A 25,404-nucleotide genomic window follows, 5' to 3' on the forward strand; every position below is an offset into this window, starting at 1 on the left:
GACCACAGAGGGCGCCGTTGCTCAGTGAAAGTTACACAGTGTTGCTTTTATTTTTGTGTGAGGGCCGGCACTGGTGTTCACCTACAAGCAGATTCATGTATATACCACCAATTTGTGCTAAGATGCCTAAAGAGATGCTTTAAATCATCAGCTTCTCCCTGATGTGACCTGGACATTGGAGACACAAAGCTTGAATGAGATTCAAGGTTTGACTTAACTTACAACACGGGACGGAGTGAGTGGGATAGAGTGAGAAAATTTAGTTTAAATGTGCATATGTCTTTTTTTGTTTTTCAATTTCTGCAACCTGGTAATGTTACTGCTCTTTGATGTGTTTTCTATATGTAAAGATAATTCATAACAATGATTCTTGTCAACATTACTATTACTGTTATGTTTGAACTGACTTCAGATGTAATTCTGACAGACTTGTATCATTAATTAAATCTTTTTTCAAATTTCCGTGAGGATTTTTGTTTTGTTTTGAATAAACCTTTTAACCGCAGCCATTTTGAGTAATGATGAACACAATTCATCGTTAGTGATTAGTAATACCTTTGGTCTGTATGTGGTCGATCAATAGGTGTTAGGGCTGAAATTAGTAATTCAGTAAAAGTTAGTTGGAAATGTATTATAACAGTATTTATTAATCCATTAAGATTTCTAATATTTTCTTTTTGTAGGTTTTGGGAATGAGTTGCTTGTCTTTGTTTGGCAACTAACAAACTAAAAATAAAATAAGAAATAAAATAAACTAAACTAAAAGAATAAACCAAACAAAACAACTAAAATAACTAAATAAACAAAAAATTAATTAAACTAAACTAAACTAAACTAAATTAAACTAAACTAAACTAAACTAAACTAAACTAAACTAAACTAAACTAAACTAAACTAAACTAAATTAAACTAAACTAAACTAAATCTAACCTAACCTAACCCAACTCACCTCGACTAAAGTAAACCAAACTAGACCAAACTCAACTCAACTAAAATAAACTAAAACAATAAACTAAAGAACTACATTAACCAAACCTCACACCAGCAGAATTATTGACATAAGTCGGTCCACAGTTTGGTCGTTGCCGTGGGAGCTGTGATTTCCTGGGGAACGTGAAAGGCGCATTAACTACCCAGCATGCACTTGGTCGTCGCCATTTTTGTTGTTGTGAAGTGCGTGGAGCCGCTCTGCAGAAACAAACCTCAGTCTGAGTGTTGACTTTGTCTCTGTCTCTGTGAGACTCTGTGTGAGTGAGTGAGCGCTGAGGACACAGAGTCATCATGGCGCAGTACAAAGGAGCAGCCAGCGAGGCGGGACGAGCCATGCAGCTGATGAAGAAACGAGAGAAGGAAAGAGAACAGCTCGAGCAGCTGAAGCAGAAGATCGCAGAGGTCTCTACACGAATGTCCCGAGTCATAACGTGTTTCCCACTCATTCAACCCCTGTCTGTTGTCCCCTGTCATCCACCACTGTAGTGTGTAGAGGTCCGTGAAGGGGTCCCTGGTCCAGAGGATGCAGTGTTGCTGTGATGGAGCATCATCAGTGACATTGTGGTGTAGTTTCCTGTTTCCTGTCTGAACTCACCCTCCTGTGTGTCTCTGTTTCCTCTCAGGACAACATGGTCAAGTCCAACATCGATAAGAAGTTCTCGGCTCACTATGACGCCGTGGAGGCAGAGCTCAAGTCCAGCACAGTTGGTTGGTACCATCCCACCTGAGACACATCCAAAGCCCACATGCAAAGAACCTGGAGAAACACATGGACTGAGTCAGAAGACAGTACTAGTCCCACAATGGGGACATTAGCTGTCTGTCTGTCTCAAGCACAAAATGAAAATATCACTCGAAGTAAAATAAGTTAACATGCCATATAAATACAAGGAGATATAAAGATACAAATGGAGTAAAAATATTATATGAAATGTAAACACAATATATACAATGTAATAATAATAATAACTAGAATTTATATAGCAACTTTTTAAGAGCCCCATGTGTCACAAGGGACCAAAAGAAAACGTAACACACTATATAAACTGTGAACAGATTGCTCATGAGACATCGAATTGGACGGACAGAAATGAGTTATTGCACATTAATGTGAGGATATATGAATCAAGATGGCGCCGGCGTGTGCAGACGCATCGACTCGGCTCTCTCTCTTTTTGTCCTAGTTTTTTGTTTTTGTATTTCCTGTCAGGACTTTAGTTCAACTGACCACATGAATGTTGAGACACATCTGCACCTAAAAGAAAGCAGCAAAAGAAATACACAGCAAAACAAATATTGCTCTACATTTGTGAATAGTTGACTGATCTCCCCGTGTGACTCTTGTTTGACCAGTTGCATGTGTCCCTATGTTTCGCTCAGGTCTGGTGACACTGAATGATATGAAGGCCAAGCAGGAGGCGCTGGTGAAGGAGAGAGAGAAACAGCTGGCCAAGAAGGAGCAGTCCAAGGAACTCCAGCTGTGAGTTTCTACTTCCTGCCAGCATACTTTCTAATAAACCTTTTCTTACATCCAGTACAGTTTCTGAGAGACTTCTCAATTTCTTGAGAGAATCACAAGTGCTGTTTAACATACTGTAGTATAGTTGGAGTATGGTCGATGAGTGTTCTTTGGCAGCAATCACATCTACACATACAAAAAACAAGGAATTTTACTTTGGAATGTTCACAAGAAGTTAAAAACCAAGCTTGTCCTCAGGGCATTCTCATGCCAGATGGGATGTGTAGTACTGGGTCTACCCCGGAGTCTTCTCCTGGTTGGGCAAGACCAGTAAATTTCCAACCAAAGGCCCAAGAGGCATCCGAACGAGATGACCTCAACCACCTAAACTGTTTCTTTTTTCCACTGTGAAGGAGCAGTGGTTCTTCTCTCAGCTTCCTCTGAAAGTCTTTACTCCTCACCCTCTTTAAGGCTGTGCCCAGACACCCGACAGAGGAAACTCATTCTTTCAGTCACTACCCAGAGCTCTTGATCATGGGTGATGGTTGAAATGTAGATCAACCAGTAAATCGAAGGCTTTGCTTTTCTGTTTAGCTCCTTCTTCACCTCAACGGCCCGGTACAAAGCTTACATTATACTGCTAATACTGCACAGACCTGCCTGTCATTTTTGTGCTCCACCTTCTCCTAACCCATTAAAAGCATCCACGATACTTAAACTCATTGACTTGGGGCAGCAACTCACTCCTAAACTGACAAACCGTGTTTCTGTTGGAAACATTTGTGCATGGCGGCCCAGCACACCAAAATCTTTGCCACAATGGCCCAAATAAATAAATCCAACCTATCAATTATCTAATCCAATGCCACAATGACCCCTGTCCTCCCCGCCCCCGGTGCAGTGCATGCATTACATACATCTCTCGCCTCACTCTCTTTGGTATCCTCTGATCCCTTTAAGTAATATCCTCTCAGTAACTACATACTGCAACCTGAGCTTATGTCACGTTACACACTTTATGGCTGACTAAAGTTACTGGACTACCGGGAATTACATACACTTTTCTGTGGCTTCACATAGGTCTGTGCGATATTTATCGTCTACGATAATATCTTAATTGTTGTTTTAATGATGTGTGAGCTCACATTATCGAGTATTAGCTAGAGCCACACGGAGCGCGTGCCCCTCTCCACCAGCCCCGTGAGTGAGTGAGGGAGAGCCAGGCTTCGCACGAGCACCACAGGCCAAGCCACTATGCAGCGAGGCTGTGGCTAGAGGTGTGGAAATTTCTCAATTTATAGATGCGTCGTGATAGAGGGGTGGACGACTCTGCAAAGATGCAGTGGAAGAGCATAATCAATTCACGTTTTCTAAGCTATGTTAAATTTTTAGCGATGTCCCAACAGTAAATAAGAATATCCACCCCTGCAGGATCAGACAGATGCACATTCACGTCCTGGTAGTCCTGTACCATCTTGAAGTTCTCGCTCCCCCTCTGACTTGCGCTTACACCAACACTAATTACTGGGCTGGCACATTGTGACTGACGTGATGTTTGGCTTCTGGATGGGCCACTGGCAGTACAACTTGGTGGAGATGCTGTGGCTCTCACCTCAGAACCTGCAAGGGATGCTGGGACAGTTAGCTTAACTCAAAGGACTGAAGGAGGTGTAAACTTGGCGGTCTAAATCTTGATTGTAAGAGCACCTGCACAGCTTTATATGATTATAAAAGATTTTGTACTTGTAGTAGGAAGTCTGACTTTGTGTGTCACATTTCAATGTCCTTTTTCCAGTAGGAGGTAAAAAAATCTCTAAATCCACAACAACAAAAACTGAATATCACTTTCATCCTTTAGAGCTGCAAAGGGCCTCTGTTCATTGGAACCTTTATTGTGGTAGTTCATTATTTATGCTTCTGCTCTTTTGCAGCAAACTAGAGAAGCAGAAAGAGAAGAAGAGAAAAGAGGAGCAGAAGAGAAAAATAGCCAGTTTATCTTTTAACCCTGAAGATGAAGAAGGAGAAGAAGATGAAGAAGAAGAAGAAGAGGAGGAGGAAGATGAGCAGGATTGTAAGTATTGATGTTTGGAAACACAGAACTGAGAATCTTCCCTGTGTTTTGTAAATTACTGTTACGTTGTACACTCACCTTTATATACGCTACGATTAGTCTGAAGTGGATCCATATATATATATATATATATATATATATATATATATATTAAGACAGCTTTGAATTTGAAAGGATTCGTAAGACTATTGGTAATACATTTATTTGTGTAAAGAAAGTTAAACAGGAAGATTAATGCCCCCCCTCCTAAATTAAATCTAATAGTTTTTACACTGGCTTGTGAGATTAAATCAACAGATATAAAAATGAGTCTGGGAGTTTATCTGATAGTTGTCTGATTCTTGTCTCAGATGTTCCAGCTAAGAAGAAACTGGGGAAAAATCCAGATGTGGACACAAGTTTCCTTCCTGATCGAGACAGAGAGGTGAGGTCAATATGTGTGACACTGGTTTGAGACTTTTTCTTTATACCACCACGCCGGGGACATCCAGTGGCCACAGGCATTATGTTTTTGTGATGTCTGTCCATCCCATTCCTGTGAACACAAATCTCAAGGATGCCTTGCAGGAATTTCTTCAAACATGGTCGAAATATTTACTTGGACTTAAGGATGAACTGGTTAGATTTTGGTGGTCAAAGGTCAAGGTCACAGTGACATGTTTGAAGGTGAAGACTGCTTGAGGGTGTTTGTTCAGCTTTGGATCGGTTGTCACTTGACTTCGATTTTCAGATAAAGTGATCACATTTCAGTGGTCAAAGGTCACAGTAACCTTAAATGAATCTGGAAAAAGTATCTAATGATATGTACAGAAACAACACTGTTTGACCGAGGCATACAAGCCTAATTCTAGTTTCTGACAAGCAAATATGCTTCTTGATCTTCATTTCCGTGATGACTTAAGATAGTTGCACTTCTCATACGGTGGCTCAGACCCTGCAGGAGCACTGACCTGCGGACACAACGTGACAAATCCATACAGGATTTCTACAGGGTCTGAAAAAGTCTAAAGTTCAGTAATCTGAACTTGAATTGTTGTTTTCCTTACCATAGAATAGACCCTCTATATTTAAAAACTTTATATTTACATGGAGGGGGGTCCTCTCTGTGGAGCCCGCCATGTTTTTTACTGTGTACTTACTGTCTCTGTCTGTAGTTTATGAGACCCAGACACCTCCCACCCGACTACCTATAACCATAGAACTCTGATATTTTCACTGCACTGGTTTTAATTGCTTCTTGTGTTCAGGAGGAGGAGAATCGTCTCAGAGAGGAGCTCAGGCAGGAGTGGGAGCTCAAACAGGAGAAGATTAAGAGTGAGTGTCAGGACACACACACAATTTGTTCTCTCTTACATTCAGTTGTGTATCCATCCACTGTCACCTCAATGCAAACATTCAGGCGGCAGCGTCACATTCGTTCGATCCTGTATCAGTAGCCAATGCAGAGATGCAAGAACAGGGGAGATACTGTCTCTCTTCCAGTTATGATAATAATAATGAAATGATTACAGCAGGTGCATCAGTGCTTCATGGACATTTCCAACACGTTTTGACATAATAAAAACATAATACTGATAAATGTGATCATGTTGGACACTTAAAGTGAAATTTTCATAGCGTTTCATCTGCACTCTGTGTAACAATGGTGTGTGTGTGTGTGTGTGTGTGTGTGTGTGTGTGTGTGTGTGTGTGTGTGTGTGTGTGTGTGTGTGTGTGTCATCAGGTGAAGAGATTGAGATTACATTCAGCTACTGGGATGGTTCTGGACATCGTAAGACAGTCAAGGTAAAGAATGAATACAACAGTAGTGCATGAGGACGTGTCAGGCCGCCCTCTTTTTGCCGTACGGCCATGCACAGTTTGTGTAAGGTATCGATGACGGGGGAATTTATATGAACATAACAGTTCACAAACCCATCATCCTTGTTTGTCTTTCTCCTGCAGATGAAGAAGGGTAACACCATCCAGAACTTTCTGCAGAGGGCGCTGGAAGTCCTCAGGAAGGACTTCAGTGAGCTCAGGTGAGAAGGTGTAAAGGAAAGGAATGTCAAGTCAACAGGCACCATTACTTTCCTTTAAAGAAAGAGTTCACTTGATAATCCATTATAACTATAGGTCTTTCTGGGATTTCTTCCTCCTGCTATTTGACAGAGCAGGAAATCCATAAAACCAATCAGACCAACCAGGAACTGAGAAAATGAACAACAATTAACTACAAACATACACACACTCCCCTCAGCCCCTTTACTTTTAAACACTGCTGTGACAGATAGTATTAAGCATCACGCTCTGCCACAGTGTCATTTCTTATTTTATCATTTGGATTTGCAATAGTCCCTCAAACAGAAGCTTCAAACTGGAAACATTTCATCAGTTTTCCACTTGGAAGTGAGTGGATTTTGACATATTGTCAAAGTTTATCTTTACTGGACTCCTCTCCTCTGTGCAGGTCTGCTGGAGTAGAGCAGCTGATGTACATCAAAGAGGATCTGATAATCCCACATGTAAGTACAGTTGGCTTTGAAGACAGAAGTGGCAAGAAAACGTCATCACCATGTTACACTTCTAACAGGTTTTTATCTGCGTAACACAGAAGTAGATCAAAACAGACGCGTTTCTTCCCCTGAAGAGAGTGTGACTTTCATTCAATAGCAGCCAGAGACCTACAGCTGATACATAACACAGATTATTATTGTGTATTATTGGTAATGTAATAAGTTCAACTGGTCACTTACCTGGTTGAGGTGATAACATGGTGCGGTATGTGTCTTTGTATGACTTATTGTTGTTTTTCTTTTTTTTGTTTTGTTTTCTAATATATCTGCAGCTGGGTTGCAACAATGAGATTTTCACTATCTGATAACAGTTTTAGAATGTATCTCAGTTTCATATCATCTCAGTTTATGGTATTTCACAGCGATTATTATTATGAGTATTGTTATATCTTACTGATCATTCACAAATTAAAAAGGTCTTCACATAGGTAAAAGTACTAATACCAATATCAAGTTCTGCATTTAAAAATATGAAATGGATTTCAGTATTTCCCATTAATTACCTAGACTGACCATAATCGAATTTGGCCTGCCACAGTTTCATATCTTGATAATATTAGAGATCACTTGGTGTGGCCAGCACTATTTGCCTCATGCTCACTCGGGCAATGGTCAATAATGTTGTTACTGTGCATGCAGACAGTCAGACTGTCAGTTTCAGCTGCAGTTATGTTGTGCAAGCAGTTCTTTATCTCTCCCTCATTAGTGCATGTCACTTGGAATCTGTTGTGCGTGACTGTGATTTTCGTTTGCATGCTTGCATGCACCTCCATAATCACTAGAGATCTAAATATTTCTGTGGATAACACTGTGTCATTTTTATATATAATAAGTATTATCATAAAATCTACTTACCATATTAAAAGTAAAAGTACTCCAAGCAAAAAATGCCCCCTGTGACTGTCATATATTTAAATATTATCACTATTTTCACTACTGATTGAGGTGGATCTCTTTTTAACTATTTTGAATCCAACTACATCGGATGATAAATCATTATTGTTTGATTAAAAAACAATGGAGATAGTGGAGTTTTTAAAAACTGTGAAAATAGTGAGAAATGCTGTCACAGCAAACGGAAAATCAGAATAGAAGATCATTTACAGATCTGTATGTAACAGGAGCCCAGAAGACTAATACTGCCGGTCCTTTTAACTCACACATCTGTCAACTCCTTTTGTGTTGGCATCCATTCTTGGAAAATATTTAAGTTTAGCAAGCCAGCTATTTTGTTTGTTGATGAATGACGCACATATGAAAACCACAGCAGAAGTGTTGCTTCACTGTTGCTGTTGATCTGGTTCACTTCTCTTTCAAGTGTTAAGCCCTGCACCCTTGATGTGCTTCAGTTCATTATTAAAGAGTCTTGGACTTGTTTGTTGAGACACACGCAGGTTGCAGCAGGAGAATTAATATTGTAATGGAAGTAATTGAAAATATTGAATAACACTATCTCAAAAATGTTAAAAAAGTGAAAAAACCAATTGGACCTGGATCCTGAGAAAATGTTGTGGGTTTTTCCCTGGCCCATAGCGTGTCCTACCACCAGGTTTCATGATTATCTGTTGATGTTTTTAGTGTGATCTTGCTAACAGACAAATGAACAGGGGTAAGAACATAACCTCCTCGGCAGACGTAAAAAAATCTTGATTTCTGTTTTATTTTTACTTGACCTGGTTGGAGTCATGGTTACTTTTATTCATTTGAATGGTGCACTTTGTCTCTTTGTGTCTTTGTCTCCTTCAGCACCACAGTTTTTACGACTTCATCGTGACAAAGGCCAGAGGAAAATCTGGTCAGTGAACAATTGACATTTTGCATCTTGGTTTGTTTCTTGATGTTACATTCTGTGCCAAGTCACTGTGCAGATCAGGGAATGATGTTCCTGCCTTTTCCCATTTTCCCACAGGTCCTCTTTTCAGCTTTGACGTCCATGATGATATTCGACTTGTGAACGATGCCACTGTCGAGAAAGATGAGGTGAGATTTTTCTTTTACCACAGGAACAGAAGAAAATCTTTTTTTATGTGAACAAATATCAATCAAAGGTAAAACAACCTGAAATGAACAATAGATGCATATTACAATACTTTGGTCAGTTCTAACGTTACTTTGTCTGAAAGAAATCTGAGAAGGGATGCCCTGTTTCTGTGTTGGGAAAGTTTGTGCACTTTTAAATGTTTTTTCTAAATTACAGCAGATTTAAATCTGAATTGAAAATTTAAAAAAAATAAATCTATATAGTCAATTATATTTTTATCATTTTAACTGCCAGTAAATTACAGTTTCAATAAATAACAATACATAATTAGCCTATTTATAATAGTGGTGTACAAATCACAAAAGAAAAGTTGTAAGCCTGGCTATGCCAGACTGTCAAAGCTGACCATGTTTTGTCTTGTTTGTTGCCTGAAGTCTCATGCAGGTAAAGTCGTGCTGAGGAGCTGGTATGAGAAGAACAAGCACATCTTCCCTGCGAGTCGCTGGGAGCCTTATGATCCTGAGAAGAAATGGGACAAATATACGGTGAGAATCACATTTCCAAATGTTGGCTTGCTTCAGTTTAGCAGTAAATCACCAATTCTCCTTAAACATATGATTGCATTTTTATTCTAGTCTAACATCTAATCAGTCAACTAAAATGTATTATTCATTCTAATTAAATTACTGTCGTAAATCAACTTTGTTTCAGCGGCAGGCAGCTGTGTTTAATTTACAATCATTGTAGTAAACTGGGGTAGTAAGTTGCACAAGACTAAAAAAAAACATTGTTACATGGTCCTTACACAACATCCTTACACAATTCTTCGTTTAATTTGTGAACTTACCACAGCAGTGTAATGAGGCTGCTGTGTGAGTGTGATTTCTCTCTCTTCCTGCAATCTACCTATCAACCAGCGGGTGAACACAGTGGAGCATTTAGCTGTGCTAGAGCCAGATGTTTCTTTCAGGAGTTGGCACAACAAAACAACCCAAAGGGACGGAATTGTGAACACAACTAAATGATAATGTTGCTCTGTAGGGAAATGTGTGGTTTAATGTTGAGTTTACACTTTGTGGATATGTCTTTAAGATAGCAGCAGGTGGGTAACTCAAGGGATTCCTTGTCATTCCTGACCTTTTAAATCTTTGCCCACATCCCTTATTATTTTTCCAGAGATTGAAATAGGTCTGGTGTTTTGCTTGCTAGTGTCTTGAAACACCAGTTGGTGCGACTTGGTGTTTTGGGGCTATGTTCATCAGTCACCCTCACTTGGGGGACCCTGCCAGAGCTAATCAATCCCCGACTTGTGTCCAAGTAAAGTGCAAACACCACAGATCCGCCCTCTTGATCCACAACAACCACGGCACAGCTTTAGTAATGGTCTTGGTGGCTCTTCCCTCCTGCAGCCCTCTAGGCAAAAGGAAAACTCCCAATTTTGTGGATTCCTCGAAGCTCATGTCTGAAAAAGGCTTGAGACTTGTTGAGACTGCCCTGCAAAGCTCATATAGCCCATCTCAATGGGTTTGCAGCCGGCCTTCCATCCGTGCCTTCTAAATTCTGTGAACATTTAATGATGATATTTAGCCTTCTTTCGCTGGTGGGCCTCATCTGCCCAGTCTTCCCAGGGAAGAACACTTTGATGTTAAGACCTTCCTTGCAATGTGGAAACTTGCTGCTCTCTGAAGCTAGCAGCCCAGTGGAAGCCCAAGCATTCCACCTGCAGCTTCTCTTCTGCCCTGATAAAAGCTGATGTCTGCTCTGCAGGATTCTGGTGCAGACAGTGACAGCAACTTTCTTCAACAAGTGGTAAATGATCTGTTCATATAGTGCTTTTCTAGTCTTGATGACCACTCCCCGGGCTTTTGGACAGTGGCTTAGGATATGTTCTAAGGAACATTTTTGCCACGCTACTGCAGCGTTCCTCTTCTACTACTCATCTCTTCCGGACTCAAGGAAGAAATCAATACAAGGTCTTGTGTTGCCACCCAGCCCAGCTGCCACAGGGCCTACAAGGATGCCATGTCTCAGCCTCACTTCTACCTGTTCCACCGCCCCCTGTGCCCACCCCTTCCTTTCAGTTCTAACTGTGATGCCTGTAGTGTAGTGAGTCTCTATTAATTAGCACCTCTCTGGATTTGACGAATTTAAATTCTTTTATCAGACCAGTGACCTGTGAAAACTCACAAATTAGGATTTATTATTATGATGCTGTGATATTTTCTCCAAAACCAGGAATCACACTGAAAGTTTGTGTGACCTGTGGGGGGAAAAGAATGCAAGACCTTGTAGAAATAAGACGGAGCCTTCTGAAACAGAGGATGAACAGCTGTTCAGGTTAAGAGTGAAAGTGACACTAAATTCAAACTCTTGAGAAAAGAAGTGTTCTAAAAGAAAAATAAGAACATCCAAGGTAGATGTCAAGGTGGAGCTAACGTTCTTAATTCTATGGAGGAAAATGAAAATGACACCTGTAAATGATAGATCTGGACCGCTCATGATATTTTATACGCCTTGTTATGCACATATTGATATGTCTTGCCAGTGAATGGTTTTCTTTGGAAACAAGCCCACGTTCATGCTGATAAACATGTTATTGCGTCTGTAATTAATAAAAGGAACCTGGCAAGGACTCATGGACTCCTGACAAAATGTTTGATTAAATTTGGGGCCTACAATCAGCAACTTTAATCAGAACTTGGGCTCATGCATCAGATAAATATGTGATACCCACAGTTGTGGAGAGAATCCTTTCTGTTTTCTGTAGCTATGTTATAACAGAAGACCTGCGATCCATTAGCATCATTCATCAGACTGGATCAAATGATTTCCAAAAGAGAGGATGATTGGTTGGAGGAATTCACAACAATCAAATAGCATTATTTACTTTGGACTCGACTTTGTTGGTAATTGTGGAGTCTTAACGTCTTAATGTGTTTCTTTTTCAGATCCGATGAAACGGCCACCCTCTCCATTCTCTGGAAACATTTTGTTTTTCATTTCCTTCTTATTTCCTCTGTTACACCACAGTTCATCTGTGCTTTATCAAGATTTGATACTTTTGATTCCAGCTTTACACTCTCTTTGAAATACTAATTTTCCCAAATGTATTTGATTTACCAATGCATTGTTTCCTGGAAAAAAAAACCCTACATTTGTGTGGGCGAAGCCGATCAACATGTATTGTCTGTGGTTAATAAAGTCAATCTGGACTGAACTGACTGGACTCAACTCAACAAAACATTTGATTAATCTTGGCACCTACACTTGGACTTCTGCCACCCCCTGAAGAGACATTTGTCATTCGTGCCTGTGGGTTTGTGTTGGATGTGAAAATGGTTTCCTTGGCTCGGGCTGCAAACATAAATAAATAATTTTGAGGAGCCAAACCTGCCATGTGCCTCCTGCTCCTAAATTACTAATTGATGCATGACTGTTTAAACATGCACAGCAAGTTGGCTGGGCTGTACCTCCACCCATAGCCTCGAGACACCCCTCCCCTCTGCGTCCTCCTCCCTCCTTCTCCTCCCAGGTTCCTGCCACTCACTCAGATGCTATGACATTAGATTTCACTCTTCACACAGAGCGGAGGCTACTTCAGAGCATGCTGTGCAGTGAGTGAAAGGGGGAGTGTGTGTGTGTGTGTGTGTGAGTTTGAGATCTGGTGCTGACAGTGTCATGCTGGCTGCAGCAGGATGTGGAGGTCAGCTCTTCTGCTCCAGCTCGTGCTTGGTCTCCCACTCTGGGCTCAAGACAATGTCACAGCTACGACTTTCACTCCTCAGAACTGCACTCTGGACTGCATCCGCCAGGTAAACCCCGGTTTCAAACTCATTTTCTGTGTCATCTTCATTGTATTTCCCTTGGTGCTGTCTGCTCTGCAGTTAGGCTGCATCTGTTTACACAGTGTGCTGCAGTTGTGTACATTAGAGAAGCTTCACTTCACACTTCTGCTCTGACAAAGAACCTGGTTGTTCGCGGTTTCATGCCAAAATAAAGAAATGTGTTGTCTAGATGAGAGGGACATTTCTGAAATGGCACAAATATTAGATTATAGTGGGAGTGACTGGGTTCTTCACACTGCTATACACTGTCTTGGGACGCTCATATAATTTACCAAGGCATGTTTTATAATTCCAACAATATATGCCTCAAACAGATTCCTGTCTAACCAGGAAGATTGGGCTTTACATTGTATTCACAAACCTGCAGAAAAAATCATAATACAATATAAATTGTGTGTTATAAACCTTTTTTAGGATAAATTTTCTATTTGTTTTGATTAAGTAACATAAAAATGTAAATGTGTGGGGTGTAATAGACACCAGTAATGGCTTATATGTTAACTACCTAAAATATATAATACGAAAATTACAAAATCACATATCCAATTTATACATTTGAGTTAAATTGGTCATAGGTTTGTTTAACATTATAGTAAAATACAGAGAGGCCAACAATAAATGCCATATTTACAGTATGAACAATAGATTCTAAGTTAACAGTTCCCGCTCTCTGCTTTTTCCTTCTGAATTGCAACGAAAAAAATTCAAATTCTTTGGTTGACCTGGTCATAACCTGAAACCTAAAATCCGTGGGGCCCCTCCGGGGCAGCCAGCTACATGTGAGGGCCATGATGACGTGAACACTCCTGCTAATCTGAAGAGATGTGCCTCTGAGACATGTGTAACCTGTGACATGCAGCAAAAAGAAAGGGCTGTTTTCCCAGACAACAGATCAACTGTAGAGAGATCTTTAACATTTTAAACACTCCAGCTGATTGTGTTTATCTGTGACTAATATTTACTGCACAAAATACCCTAATTTCTCAAAGCTGGGCTTAAAGTCTCTTCACTAAGGACAGGTTATTTGTGAAGCTTCTTGAACCTTGAGTTCTTGCGTATAAATACTGAAACACCAGGCTGCAGTTGTTACTGTGTAACCGGATAAACACCCACCTCTGCTGAAAACACTAAATCAGAGTGAATGTCTCCCCTGTGGTGTTGTAGCCTGGTCTTCCTCAGGTCTGCGTGCAATGCCAGAAATGTGGTACAAATCAGAGGGGTTAATCCAGGCAGCAGAATATCAGACCCTGTGGTCGGAGCCGAGTGCTGTCTCCAGGCTTCGGCAGAGAATTGTTTACGTTTGTCAACAGTTAACCGACAAAGGAAGAATGCAGAGTTGTTTAACGCTAAATGTTAGTGTGTGTGTACACGGCAATCCCTTTTTGATGGACACACACTCGCTTTGACAGCAAGGAAACTTCTTTCATCTGTGGTGCAGCAACTTAGTGGAACCACAGGGTGTCATGTTAAAAGGATATTGCCACTGCTGACGTTTGAGCTTTTATGTCACCTACACTGCGAGCGTGTGAGAGGAGGGTGCATCATTTGTCGCACGCATACTAAGCATGTTGATTGTGTTCTCTCATCGAAGTTTGCGTGCCAGTACATATTTAGACTGCAGAGACCTTCTGACTGCCATTACCTCACCTGACAGTTTAACTACCACTGTGTGAACCAACACACACACACACACGCCTGAGGCAGATAAGGCATTTCTTTCTCTCTCATTTTCTCCACCTGCTAGTCTAGTTATGGTCTGTAAACCTGCAGGGCAGGTTAGCAGTGTTAATCAGAGAGTCGCAAGAAGTAAACCTACTTTATTGAAATAAAGATTATAATACAAGTAAAAATCTTGCATTTTAAGGGTTACATATTTTAAACCATATTATCAATTAATGTACTTTTAAGTTTCGAAATTAAATACTTGGTTGCTGATACTGATATACTGTTTTATATTTTTCATTTCCTTTATTTATATGGACAATGTTTTAACAGTAATTAGTAATTAATTAATGCCAATGAATCCAACTGTAAGCAGTATTTACTGTCATAGCTGCTCAAGGTAGTTTGGTAGTTATTGGAACTACTCAATGCACCTAGTAGTGTGAATGTGTGTGTGTACTTGTACACGGCAAGAAGGTTCGTTTGGGTCTTTCTGTGTGGAGTTTGCATGTTCTTCCCTTGTCTGTGTGGGAAGAAACGAGCCATAGTCTTTTGTTTTATGATTCAGTCACTGTGACAGTGTTATCCATCCAGGTTTGAGTCACTGATGTGAGTATGTGCAGAGGTTTGGAAATAATATTATTTGTTCTATACTTGGCTCATTATATCCTACGATCCTCTTGGGTTCCACTTCTAGTTTTTTATTATTAATTTTCTTTAAAAAATACTGGAGAGAAATTGTTATGGATTATTAACACAGCTGTTTTTTACTTCAAATGTTCATTTTGAATTTTGACATAGTGAGTATTTGAAGTATTTTTATAATGGAAAAACAATTAATCCTGTACAAACTATTGTTGGAAAATACCTCCAGAGCTGAGACACAAAACAGACCAGCACCTGCATAAATACTTCGGTTCTCAGCCCTGAAGCAAATAAAGAAACCTTCAAGTCCTCAGTTCAGAAATGGCAAAAGCAATAATCTTAGAAATGGAATAATAATCAACAGAGTTACACATGAAAAAAGAAGAAAATGCTTTGGTTTAAGTGGAAGAGATATGACGCAGTGGATGAATGGAGGAAATTATATAAAGTTTGACTAAAAGAAATACCTATGAGAGGATCCTGGGCAATATTTTGTGTTTTCTTCCAACAGATTCCTAAAAAAGACAGGACATTTTTTGGAATGTTTAATGAATTTCACATAGATTTCTGCAGAGTATTCGATGTGTTAGCAGCAGCAGATGGAAGGAGAATGTCCCTGGCTCAATTTTACACTTGACACACACACAATACATTTTAAAATAAACATGGATTCTCTCCAAACATCTGACAAGCACTTCACATCAGGCACAGTTGAAGACCACAGAGCAGAAGTATGTTTCAAGTTGTATTTTTGAGTTTTGAGGCAGCTTTTGCGAGAGCCGTGAGTCCAGAACACACCTCCCGACAGTTCACTTATTTCAAAAAAAATATTAACGGCCTATTTTAGCTTAATTTATCAGGAATATTTTGTTGCTGCTATTAGTCCCAGAGTTCCCACTTGGGTAAATTCGTGGAATTCACATACTTGTGTCTGAACCAGATCTCCTTCCTCCTGGAAGCCGTACAGAGAACACAATAAATCCTGACCATACATCAAATGTCTTCAAATTCATGCCCAAAAAACTGTACTGTTCTTTATTTTAGTTTCCTTCCATATGTTTTATTTGTTTTGAAACTATTTATTTGGGTTGTTCCACAAAAACTATATAATCCACTTGTAGATGCTTGGTTTGATCACTTTCTCCTCTGCAGGGAACACCAGGATGTGAATACTGCAGAATAACAAGAGGAAACATCAAGGAGGCGCTGGGTTTCAACTCAATACAAGAATTTGGAAGTAAGTCTGATACAGACGGGCTGTGTGACAGAGGCTAGATTACAGCTGGAAACCATGTCAAATGCTCTGAGAACTCTTGAGATGTTGTTCACTTTTACTCAAGGTCTCTGTCCTTCACCCCCTAACCTCAAACTCTACACTTCACAGCATTAACGTCACCTTGTTTGCTTTTCATATTAGGATTTTAACACAAGCAAGCCTAAAGACTAACATGAAGCTTTAGAGTTGCTGTTGTGCTCATATTTTTTTATGCAGAGGTCAACAACATTTGGTCCAACTGCATTCCTGTCAAGTAATCCACAGTCATATTTATTCATAAATATCTCAACAACTAGAGAGGCTGGGTGGTTAAGAGGTTTTCTTAATTCACTCATCACCCACTGACTTTGCCTCTGTAGAGTCACCGCCAGGTCTTGGGTGAATGTGTTGGATTGTAATTTAACAGAACAAGGCACATTCCCATTCCCTATGAAGCGGTGGCTTCAAAACTGAACGTTAATCTGACAGCAGGGCAGGACAATTTTATTCGTCATCCCCAACCTTCCATTCTATTGGTTGGGGAATTGACTCAAACAGAAGACATTTTTCTCTGGAAGCAGGTGTGAATATTAATTTTATGTGTGTAGCTCCTTTCACCACAACTCATCGAGGAAGAACTAATTTCTGCCCAATGAGTGGATTGCAGCCAATTTTGGAATAGAATTAATAGGGAGTGGAAACTTTCTGTGGAAGAGCTCTAACTAGTACTAATAAGAAAGTGCTAGCATGCTAAACTAAGTCAGTGAAGTGATTGTGTGAACCTAATGTTAGCTGTTGAATATAAGCATTCAAGCGAGTACAACATCACATGTCTTTAGTGGTAACTTAAATATTCTATTAGCTTCACATGACATGCCCTGAAATAAATGCCGACACTGAAAATGTCCGAAGCACTTTGTCACAGTACGTATCCGTTTCTCCTCAGGTTGTATACCTTGGCCATGCTTCGAGCTGCTCGGAGAAGAAGACCCAAAGATCTGTCAACATTATGTCCAAGCACCAAACGATGTGACGGTTGAATCTGTATTTGAGCCAAACCCCACCTCTGAGACTGTTCTTGTTTCCTGGAAGCCCAGTTATTATGGTATGTTGATGGAGATTGACTTCAATGTTTTCTTTTAAACCATTGTAATTATGTAGTTCTCAAGAGGACACATACCTGACTTTAAATTGGGTCTGAGTCACACAGAGGTTTGGTTGATTTTTGAAACTCTCTGCCAGTTTTGTGAATCATTTATCATGGCAGATATGAGGTACCTCAGCCTATTTCATTTACCACATCAAGTCTTGACATGCTCAAGATTTATTTCAAGTCAAAAACAGTGAGTTATTACTGAAAGATAAAGTGATGCCTTGTATTGTGAGAATAGAGAGTGTACAGAGACAGCGCCATCGATTAGTCCACATATGAGTGAGGTGACAGTGATACAGGCACATGTATGTATTGTGATTATACCTCATTAAACGTGGCAGCATTAAATTGGGCATTCAATAAATTTGGCCATCAGAAAAAAAGATTAAATATTAATATCAAAAAATATGAATATTAAATAATAACTTAATTGATAAAAGATAAATCGGGGCACCACTCTTCAAAGGAGTAAAAGATAGCCAATTTACTGACTACACATTTGGAACTGATTAATAATTAAATAAATAACTATAACCAATATTACCACATCAACAGCTAGCACAGTTGAAGGATATGGAGTTCTTGACAGTGTAGAGGTTGGCAAAATTCACCCTTATGCAACATTAATAAAGACACGTTTTCAAGAAAAACATTTATTATGAAAATGATAAAAGTATAAACACACAAACTAACTAAAGGTGTACTTACCAGATACAGATATGTATGCGAGTATGCCTGTGTGTGTGAGTGAGTGACTGGGATTCAAAATGGTGGCTGGCCACTATGAAGACAAAAGGCCCCCTGGAGTGGTGGGACCATGTGGCTGAGATCACATGTAGGTGTTAAGTTTGTGGAGATGTGTGTGTGAGGTGTTGGTGCCAGGTTAAAGAAAGTAGTTAGATGCATGCAAAGAAAGTGATCAGCCTAACAGAACTAACATTAACTTTCAAATAACATATTACCAAATATCACAGCAACACAAGTCAAACTTATAAACATCACATGCAATTTTAGCAGTCTGCTCCAGGGAGGCCTGCTTGAAGTTGAGGAGCTTGTGTAGGGAGGAAGTCTCCCTGGCTGGGAGAGCAGGAGCAGAACCTACTCCTCCAGGAGCGGTCAGCAGGAAAAGAGGCAGAAGAGAGAAGAGAGCGAGGAGAGGGGAAACTCTGCTTTTATGGCCTTGTGACCTCATTGGTCATGGAGAACACAGTGACCAATAGTGGTTGAAAGTTGTCTCCAGGAGCAGTTTTACCACCTATGTGTGAAGATGAAGCACCCGGGGAGACTGAGTTCTGGAAGCTCTCCTTTGTCTTCAGAGCAAAGGAGACATGCGGTCAGGCCACACATGTAGGCCCAACTGTGGTTCACAGATTCCAGGTCCCAACATATGTTAAAATCCTAACTGACCATGCACTGAACTGGAGTAGCACATGCAGCACACATGTGTTCTCGACATTGGAGGATATATTCAACTTGGATGATGGATTGCTGAATTTGTGACACTGATTTCCTTTTGTCTATTTTACGTTTTCTGCAGGGATCGCCTTCCTGCGAGGCTTTCAGGTGTCCCTCCAGGTGTTGGGAGGATCGACTGTTGCCTGTCAGCTCTTTCTCTTCCACCGTAACGTCTCCCTCCCAGCTTCACATGCTCAAAGGGTAGGAAGGGCCCCTCTCTAGTTGGTCTTTGTTTCTTTTTCTGTTTGGTATGCTGTTTGACAACATGAACAAACACTGAGGTTCTTCTTGTTTATTCTCACAAGAAGCACATTTTGATGTTAGATAACAGCTGCTGTAAAATAATATTTTTTACACCGATGATATCTGATGGTTTGTTTTTGATATACTTGAATGGATCCTAAATCTTGTTTTGCTAAATACACTATCCTGGCTGTACACCACTGACCACTCTCTGAGAATCCTTTAGTTTCAGCTCATATATCATATATCATGACCCTGTGATTGAGAAACGATGGTGTATTTTTGGGTGAGATCACAGCAACATAAGCATCCCATAAACTTGACATTTATCTTGAGAGGAAACAGCTATAGATTTTGGTCTTAAGATGTAGGGGAAGCTATAAAATAACTTCCACTAGAGAACTGTTACCTTTCCAACTAAGTCATGTATGAGAGCTCTGTATATCACATTGGACAAAACAGCAGGCACAATGCACAGTACAAAACAATACAGTCAAATTCATGATATGCTGAACCTGCTCTTTTTTCATCACTGATCAGAATCCCACACAAACACTGCTTGACATGCAAACCCTGTACTAAGTGGTAGAAGTGATGGAGGGGGAAAGAGCGCCATGATATGCAAACATTTTGACAATAAAACCTGTGAAAAGTGTCCTGTGATACAATGTTCGCTGAGCACTCTGTTTAACCTACTGCTGCATGAAAACAGCAAATATCACACAAACTGGATTTTCAGTGATTAGTTTGTTATATTAGTTATTTAGATTAGTTTGTGTGTTGCTTTGAAAATGAAAATAATTGATTCATCAAACCATACAGTGTTTAATTAGAATAATGTGTTAATTAGAATAATAACAATAATAATAATTATTATTGTTATTATTATTATACACATTTAATTGTATACTTGCTTGTTCATTTATGGATTTAATAACCATCTTATATTTCTGTATATGGCCATTACTGGGATTTTTCACCTGAAAAATAAATACTTCTTTGTGGTGTCAAAGAAAAGTGCAATAGTGTTACATTCAAGAAAAAAAACAGTAAGCTTATAAAAGTTCATGGCATAAACACCGTAATGTGTTAAAGATATAATTAGATGGTCAAAGTAACATATACAAACTGCAGCTCTCTTCATATATAAATTAATAAAGTATAATACATATTTCAGAATTATACGATGAAGTAGAGAGCCAATTACTAGGAAATAATCATAATAATCAAGATCAAGATTAAAACAATATAAATATTAAAAAAAGGATTGGGGTAAAATGAAAACCCATTAAAAAAGACACACATGGGAATTTATCATCCAGGCTCAGATTATAGAGATTTTACATGAGAGAGAACCTCATTTCAGCTGCTGATGAAACATCTTATCTCACTTTATCACAGAAGAAAGTGTGCACAGCGCTATGTTTAAACAACCATAACCAAGGTCATGACAGCTGCTGTGTTCTGTAGGTGTACAAGTCGGACCCTTTCCCCGGACTCTCCCTTGGGTCCCAATATGCTGTTACCGTCATGGCTCTGCCGGTGCCTGAGGAGTGGGAGAGGTTCTACCACAGCAAGATCTTCTCCACACGCTGTAAGACCCATTTCAGCTTTAGGCTAGATTATCCCCCCCCCCCCGCCCACACACGCAGGTGGAGCTTGTAAATGTTGTGGTTGCCTCAGAGCACCCTTCAAGTCTAAATCCCTCCTTCTGTTGGCTTATTTAAAATGCATACATGTATGATGATCTCGTCCTCTACCATCAGGAGCCGTGTCTGGTCCTAACATTGGTGAATGTATAGTTATATGAATGTTATGGTTTTGCAGCTTGTGAAGAGAAGAACGGTCTTGAGCAGTGCAAAAAGGGTGAGACTTCCTTATACTTCCCAAATAAATGTTAGATATTTTTCTTATGATCAACTTTATGTCAACATCAATATTTTTTATGGTCTGGTTGTAGACTGGTATCCCAAATATGTCGAGGTGCAGCAGGAAGGGACGGCCATCACCGTGACGTTTAACCTGGCTCCCCAAAACCTGGGCATCACAAGCTACTTCTCCCTTTGTTATGCAAATGGTTTGAAGACATACACAGAAATAATGCCTGTGGGTGGTTAAGGCTTCTGCAGCTTTATCTTTACTTTTACTCATTGCATCAATACCATCCTCGTGTTATTTCTATTCCAGACATATTTGATAATTTTGTGACCTTCATATCTGCATTAATCATTTCTTCTTCTGTAGGATTCATCTAAAAACAAAACTCACCACAGCTATCAGCTGAATGACCTCCAAGAAGGAGCTAATTACACTTGTGAGGTAAAATAAAAGTGATTATTATTATTATTATTAATGTTTGCTGTGCTAAGCTACAGGTTTTAATTGTTTCACTTTCTTGTTCTGACTCAACATGTCTTGTAGTTTGACAAAATAATTCGAACTCAAGGAGCTTCTGGAGCTTTCCACAGTTAAAGCTTCAGAAAAAGTCAGAGGGCTTTGAGTTAAAGTGAAAACATTTTCAATGACAATATATGTAATGTGAAGAATTATCACCCAGCTCCACAGTTCCCATCAGCTTGTTAGAGTTTTTTAAGTGGGGATACTTACACACTGTGTGCCATGCTTAGCAATAAAGGGCACACAATCTAAATTAGTGCCTGGTTGGTGAACATTTACAGAATTAGACAATTTGAATTGATGGAGACCAAAGTAGAGATCAGAGGAAAGAAGTTATTTCCACATCTCAGTGTTTCCCATAGACTGTGGTGGGTTTAAGGTTTTTGCTGTCCACGCAGTCAAACGTCATTGTTTCAGCTGCAGTGTGTGGCATGAGGTGTAGTTCTCTCTCTCACACAAGAACTTATCTTTTACACTTTGTACCTGTCCATCAGAATCCATGTTTATAAGGTGATGTTGATGTTGTGCTTTAGCTTGTTAGCTGTTGGTCAAATGACCATTTGCATAACATTGTCCTGTCAAACTACAATTTCCAAGGCCAGGATAAACTCAACATTTCTTGTGTCACAGATTGCTGCTAACGAAGTGGATGCAGTGAGAAAAGCGTTCAAAGTTCAGGTGATGCAAATTCAGAAAGGTACTGCTCAGCACTAAAGCAAATAAGCACATTTCCCAAAATGCCAATTATTTAATGAGGGTCTGTCACTGATTTGTAATGTCCTCACGTTTTTTCCCCTCCTCAGAAGGTCCCAGGACACGTTCTGTCAGTGCCTCCTTGGCTCTGATACTTCCACTGGGCCTGGCTGTGGTAGCCATTATTGTAGTCTTACTGGCTGCTCTCACCAGGAGAAGGCCTGAGCTGCAGATGATGAAACGTGACATAAAACCAGGTGCAAAGACAAATTCAATGCATCATGCTTGTATTTCATCAGGCACAATTTAATAAATCAAGATAGCGGTTAATTTGAACCATGTCACAAAACAAACATGCTCATGCCTATGGTCTATCTTTTCCAATACCAGCTGTGTGTGAAATGTAACCAGGTTTCGGTTTCACTGTCCCTTCAGATATCATCAGGCAATACCAAGACAGCGAGAGTCAGGAAGAAATGGTATCATTACCCAGAAGTAGGCTGACCCCTCCTCGTCTTCTGATTTGCTACAGCAGCTTTGATGGTCCTGCACATCTCAAAGCTGTCATGCAATTGGGGGCCTTCATACAGCAGCACATGGCCACTCAGGTAGCAGACACAACATTTAAAGGCCTAATGTTCACTTTTATGAGGAACATCTAAGTAAGCTGTTTTATTAGATAATTTTAGTCATGAACCTGTTCTCTTTTTCTCTGTCCAGGTGTGCCTGGACCTGTGGGACTCTCTGAGCGTGGCTGAGGAGGGCAGTATGGCCTGGTACTGCCGGCAGATCCGGGAAAGTGACTTTGTTTTGGTGATCTGCTCTCGAGGCCTTAACCAAAGATTTGAGCCTTCAGGGCTAGAGGGTGATGATGAAGAGGCAGACAGGGGGCTGAACTTTGGGTCCAACGCCTTCAGCTCTAATGCAGCCATCCAACTTATTGGAGAGGAGGTCGGCCAAGCCAAAGCCAGAGGCCAGGACCTGTCCAAGTACATGGCAGCCATTTTTGAGTACTCTGAGGAAACAGACATCCCCACTGAGCTGAGGCTGGTATCTCACTACATGCTGATGAGTGACTTGCCGCTGCTCTTCTCCCACCTTCATGGAGTGGCTCTCCACAGACCTGGGGGTTACCTGAAGATAAACCACATCTCAGAGGAAGGTTTTGCCAAGTTGCCTGCTGGAGCAGCTCTGCAGTTGACTATCCATGAGGCAGGACTGGCAATAGGAGGCAAAACACATACATCTGTCGAAGAGGGTAATAAACACTAAGTCAATTTGTACACCCTGAATTAATGATAGTTCTTAGACCAGTAAAGGAAAAGGGGAGTGGAGATAGAAGTTGCTTATTGCCAAAAACTTTCTGGTTTTGCATCTACCCAAGCAAGATAAGCTGCGAGCTCACAGTTTCAGAGTGAGTTGTCTACCAATCCCTGATGTACCTTCAAGCAATCATCCACCTCACTATCTCTGCCTCAACTGTGCTCCAGTGGCCACAGCCGTGCATTGTGACCTCTAATGTATTAATATGTAAACGAAGGATTTGTACAAGTAACATATAGTAATGTGTGTTATGGTCAGTAAAGCTGAATGTATTTGACATCTTAAAAATCATATTAGCTTGTAAATGGGTTTGTTAAGTTATTATGTGAGAATGTTTACTTTGAAGAGGATAGTAAACTTTGTATACATGCATGTATGCTTATATTTTATTTATACAAGAATTTATTAATTGGCCCATCATTTTAATGGTATTTCATTTGTTATTGTTTCATTGTATTGTATTTTTGATAGTATTTTATGTTGTATTTCTATTAAATATAAACTTTTACGCATGAAATCATAAATGTCAAGTTAAAACCAGTTAGCTGAAAATGATGTGCAATGGCGTCACTTTGTGTTGAAAAATAGTGGGGACATAAGGGCTTGGATGAAAAAGATTTTAATAAGGATGAGGTCAGTATTCTGGGTCGGGGAAACTGCACTTTAAAAAGGAGTAGATATAGGCTACTGACTGGTTGACAATATGAGAACACACAGCATAACATGAACTATAATACTGGCTGCACAATAAATGTTGCAATATATATTTCAGAACCACAGCTGCAACACTGTCATGTCAATCCATCATATCCAATATCACTCTTCAGAATATGACAAAACATAAACAATTTAAGGAATAATGTTAGCATCATTAGCTAAGCTCATCAATGCTCCACCCTGTGTTTCCCTGTTTTAATGTCTCCTGGCTTCCTCAGAGGCTGACACTTACCAACATGCAAGGACATACCAAGGCATATCGACAGAGAGAACAAGTTGAGGCTCCTCAACATTTTTTCTCAGACTTGATGTAGAATTAAAACAGCAAAACTTTTTTCTCGACTAAACTACATACTAAATATATTAACTCATCATCATCCAGTGAAAATTTTACCTCTGTGACGTCAGCATGAACACCTCACAACTCCTGAGCTCTGACTATGTAGAAAATGTTGAGGTAAAGGGTCAAGAATACCAAAAGAGGTAGACTTTTACAGGATTTCTGCAGGGTCAGAAAGCTTATATATGACAAATATGATAAATATCATAGCAACACTGGTGGTGTACAGCTGGAGAGATGTTGGTGTACAGCTGGAGAGATGTTGACATATTTTACACTATCTCCTAAACGCAGTTTTTAAAAAACTTTTTTTTTAAGAAACATTTTGTTGGCATGCATAGTCATGATACACTGTAATAAAACTACAAACAAGACCAAAATGGAACTGATATGATGAAGTGTAAGTAATTCTGGGACTCTATTCCTTCATGTCTGTCAAACTTGACAGTCTTATATTACATTTATTATGGTCTTAGCAATGTCTTGAAAAGACTTAAATTTAACTAGTGAAACCTGCAGGCACCTAAATTCAAGTGAACATGGTAAACAATACCCCACTTCAAGGCAACATGTTTGTAATGGGCGTGGGTCACCTGCTCCTGACTCATCTCCACATCTGT

At 39.9% G+C, this 25,404-nt stretch overlaps 2 protein-coding genes across 2 annotated transcripts; both read left to right on the forward strand.

The window, feature by feature from the left end:
• The first annotated feature begins 1,098 nt into the window (after window positions 1–1,098).
• fam50a (family with sequence similarity 50 member A) lies at window positions 1,099–12,273 on the forward strand. The gene is made up of 13 exons (XM_020089507.2): window positions 1,099–1,392; window positions 1,614–1,698; window positions 2,371–2,470; window positions 4,381–4,520; window positions 4,871–4,944; window positions 5,768–5,834; window positions 6,244–6,305; window positions 6,465–6,541; window positions 6,970–7,024; window positions 8,822–8,870; window positions 8,985–9,055; window positions 9,491–9,601; window positions 12,005–12,273. Exons 1-13 carry the CDS (start codon window positions 1,282–1,284, stop codon window positions 12,011–12,013), a joined length of 1,011 nt encoding a protein of 336 aa, XP_019945066.1. The 5' UTR covers window positions 1,099–1,281; the 3' UTR covers window positions 12,014–12,273.
• Window positions 12,274–12,437: 164 nt separating this feature from the next.
• On the forward strand, window positions 12,438–24,251 carry LOC109630964 (interleukin-17 receptor D). Its single transcript, XM_020089505.2, has 12 exons — window positions 12,438–12,868; window positions 16,361–16,445; window positions 17,410–17,568; window positions 19,154–19,272; window positions 20,785–20,908; window positions 21,142–21,180; window positions 21,275–21,420; window positions 21,559–21,633; window positions 22,342–22,408; window positions 22,515–22,661; window positions 22,840–23,012; window positions 23,125–24,251. Exons 1-12 carry the CDS (start codon window positions 12,752–12,754, stop codon window positions 23,674–23,676), a joined length of 1,803 nt encoding a protein of 600 aa, XP_019945064.1. The 5' UTR covers window positions 12,438–12,751; the 3' UTR covers window positions 23,677–24,251.
• The last annotated feature ends 1,153 nt before the right edge of the window (window positions 24,252–25,404 follow it).

This window comes from Paralichthys olivaceus, chromosome 6 (genome assembly GCF_024713975.1).
Source record: "Paralichthys olivaceus isolate ysfri-2021 chromosome 6, ASM2471397v2, whole genome shotgun sequence".
In the NCBI taxonomy this organism is placed as follows: Eukaryota; Metazoa; Chordata; class Actinopteri; order Pleuronectiformes; family Paralichthyidae; genus Paralichthys; species Paralichthys olivaceus.

Excerpts from the sequence above, each read along its gene's own strand:
- fam50a (XM_020089507.2), top strand. The coding sequence starts at position 1,282 with ATGGCGCAGTACAAAGGAGCAGCCAGCGAGGCGGGACGAGCCATGCAG. Across the intron at positions 1,699-2,370 it reads GCTCAAGTCCAGCACAGTTG|GTCTGGTGACACTGAATGAT; the intron begins GTTGGTACCATC and ends TGTTTCGCTCAG. Across the intron at positions 4,521-4,870 it reads GGAGGAAGATGAGCAGGATT|ATGTTCCAGCTAAGAAGAAA; the intron begins GTAAGTATTGAT and ends TTCTTGTCTCAG.
- LOC109630964 (XM_020089505.2), top strand. The coding sequence starts at position 12,752 with ATGTGGAGGTCAGCTCTTCTGCTCCAGCTCGTGCTTGGTCTCCCACTC. Across the intron at positions 19,273-20,784 it reads CAGCTTCACATGCTCAAAGG|GTGTACAAGTCGGACCCTTT; the intron begins GTAGGAAGGGCC and ends TGTGTTCTGTAG. Across the intron at positions 22,409-22,514 it reads GGTGATGCAAATTCAGAAAG|AAGGTCCCAGGACACGTTCT; the intron begins GTACTGCTCAGC and ends TCCCCTCCTCAG.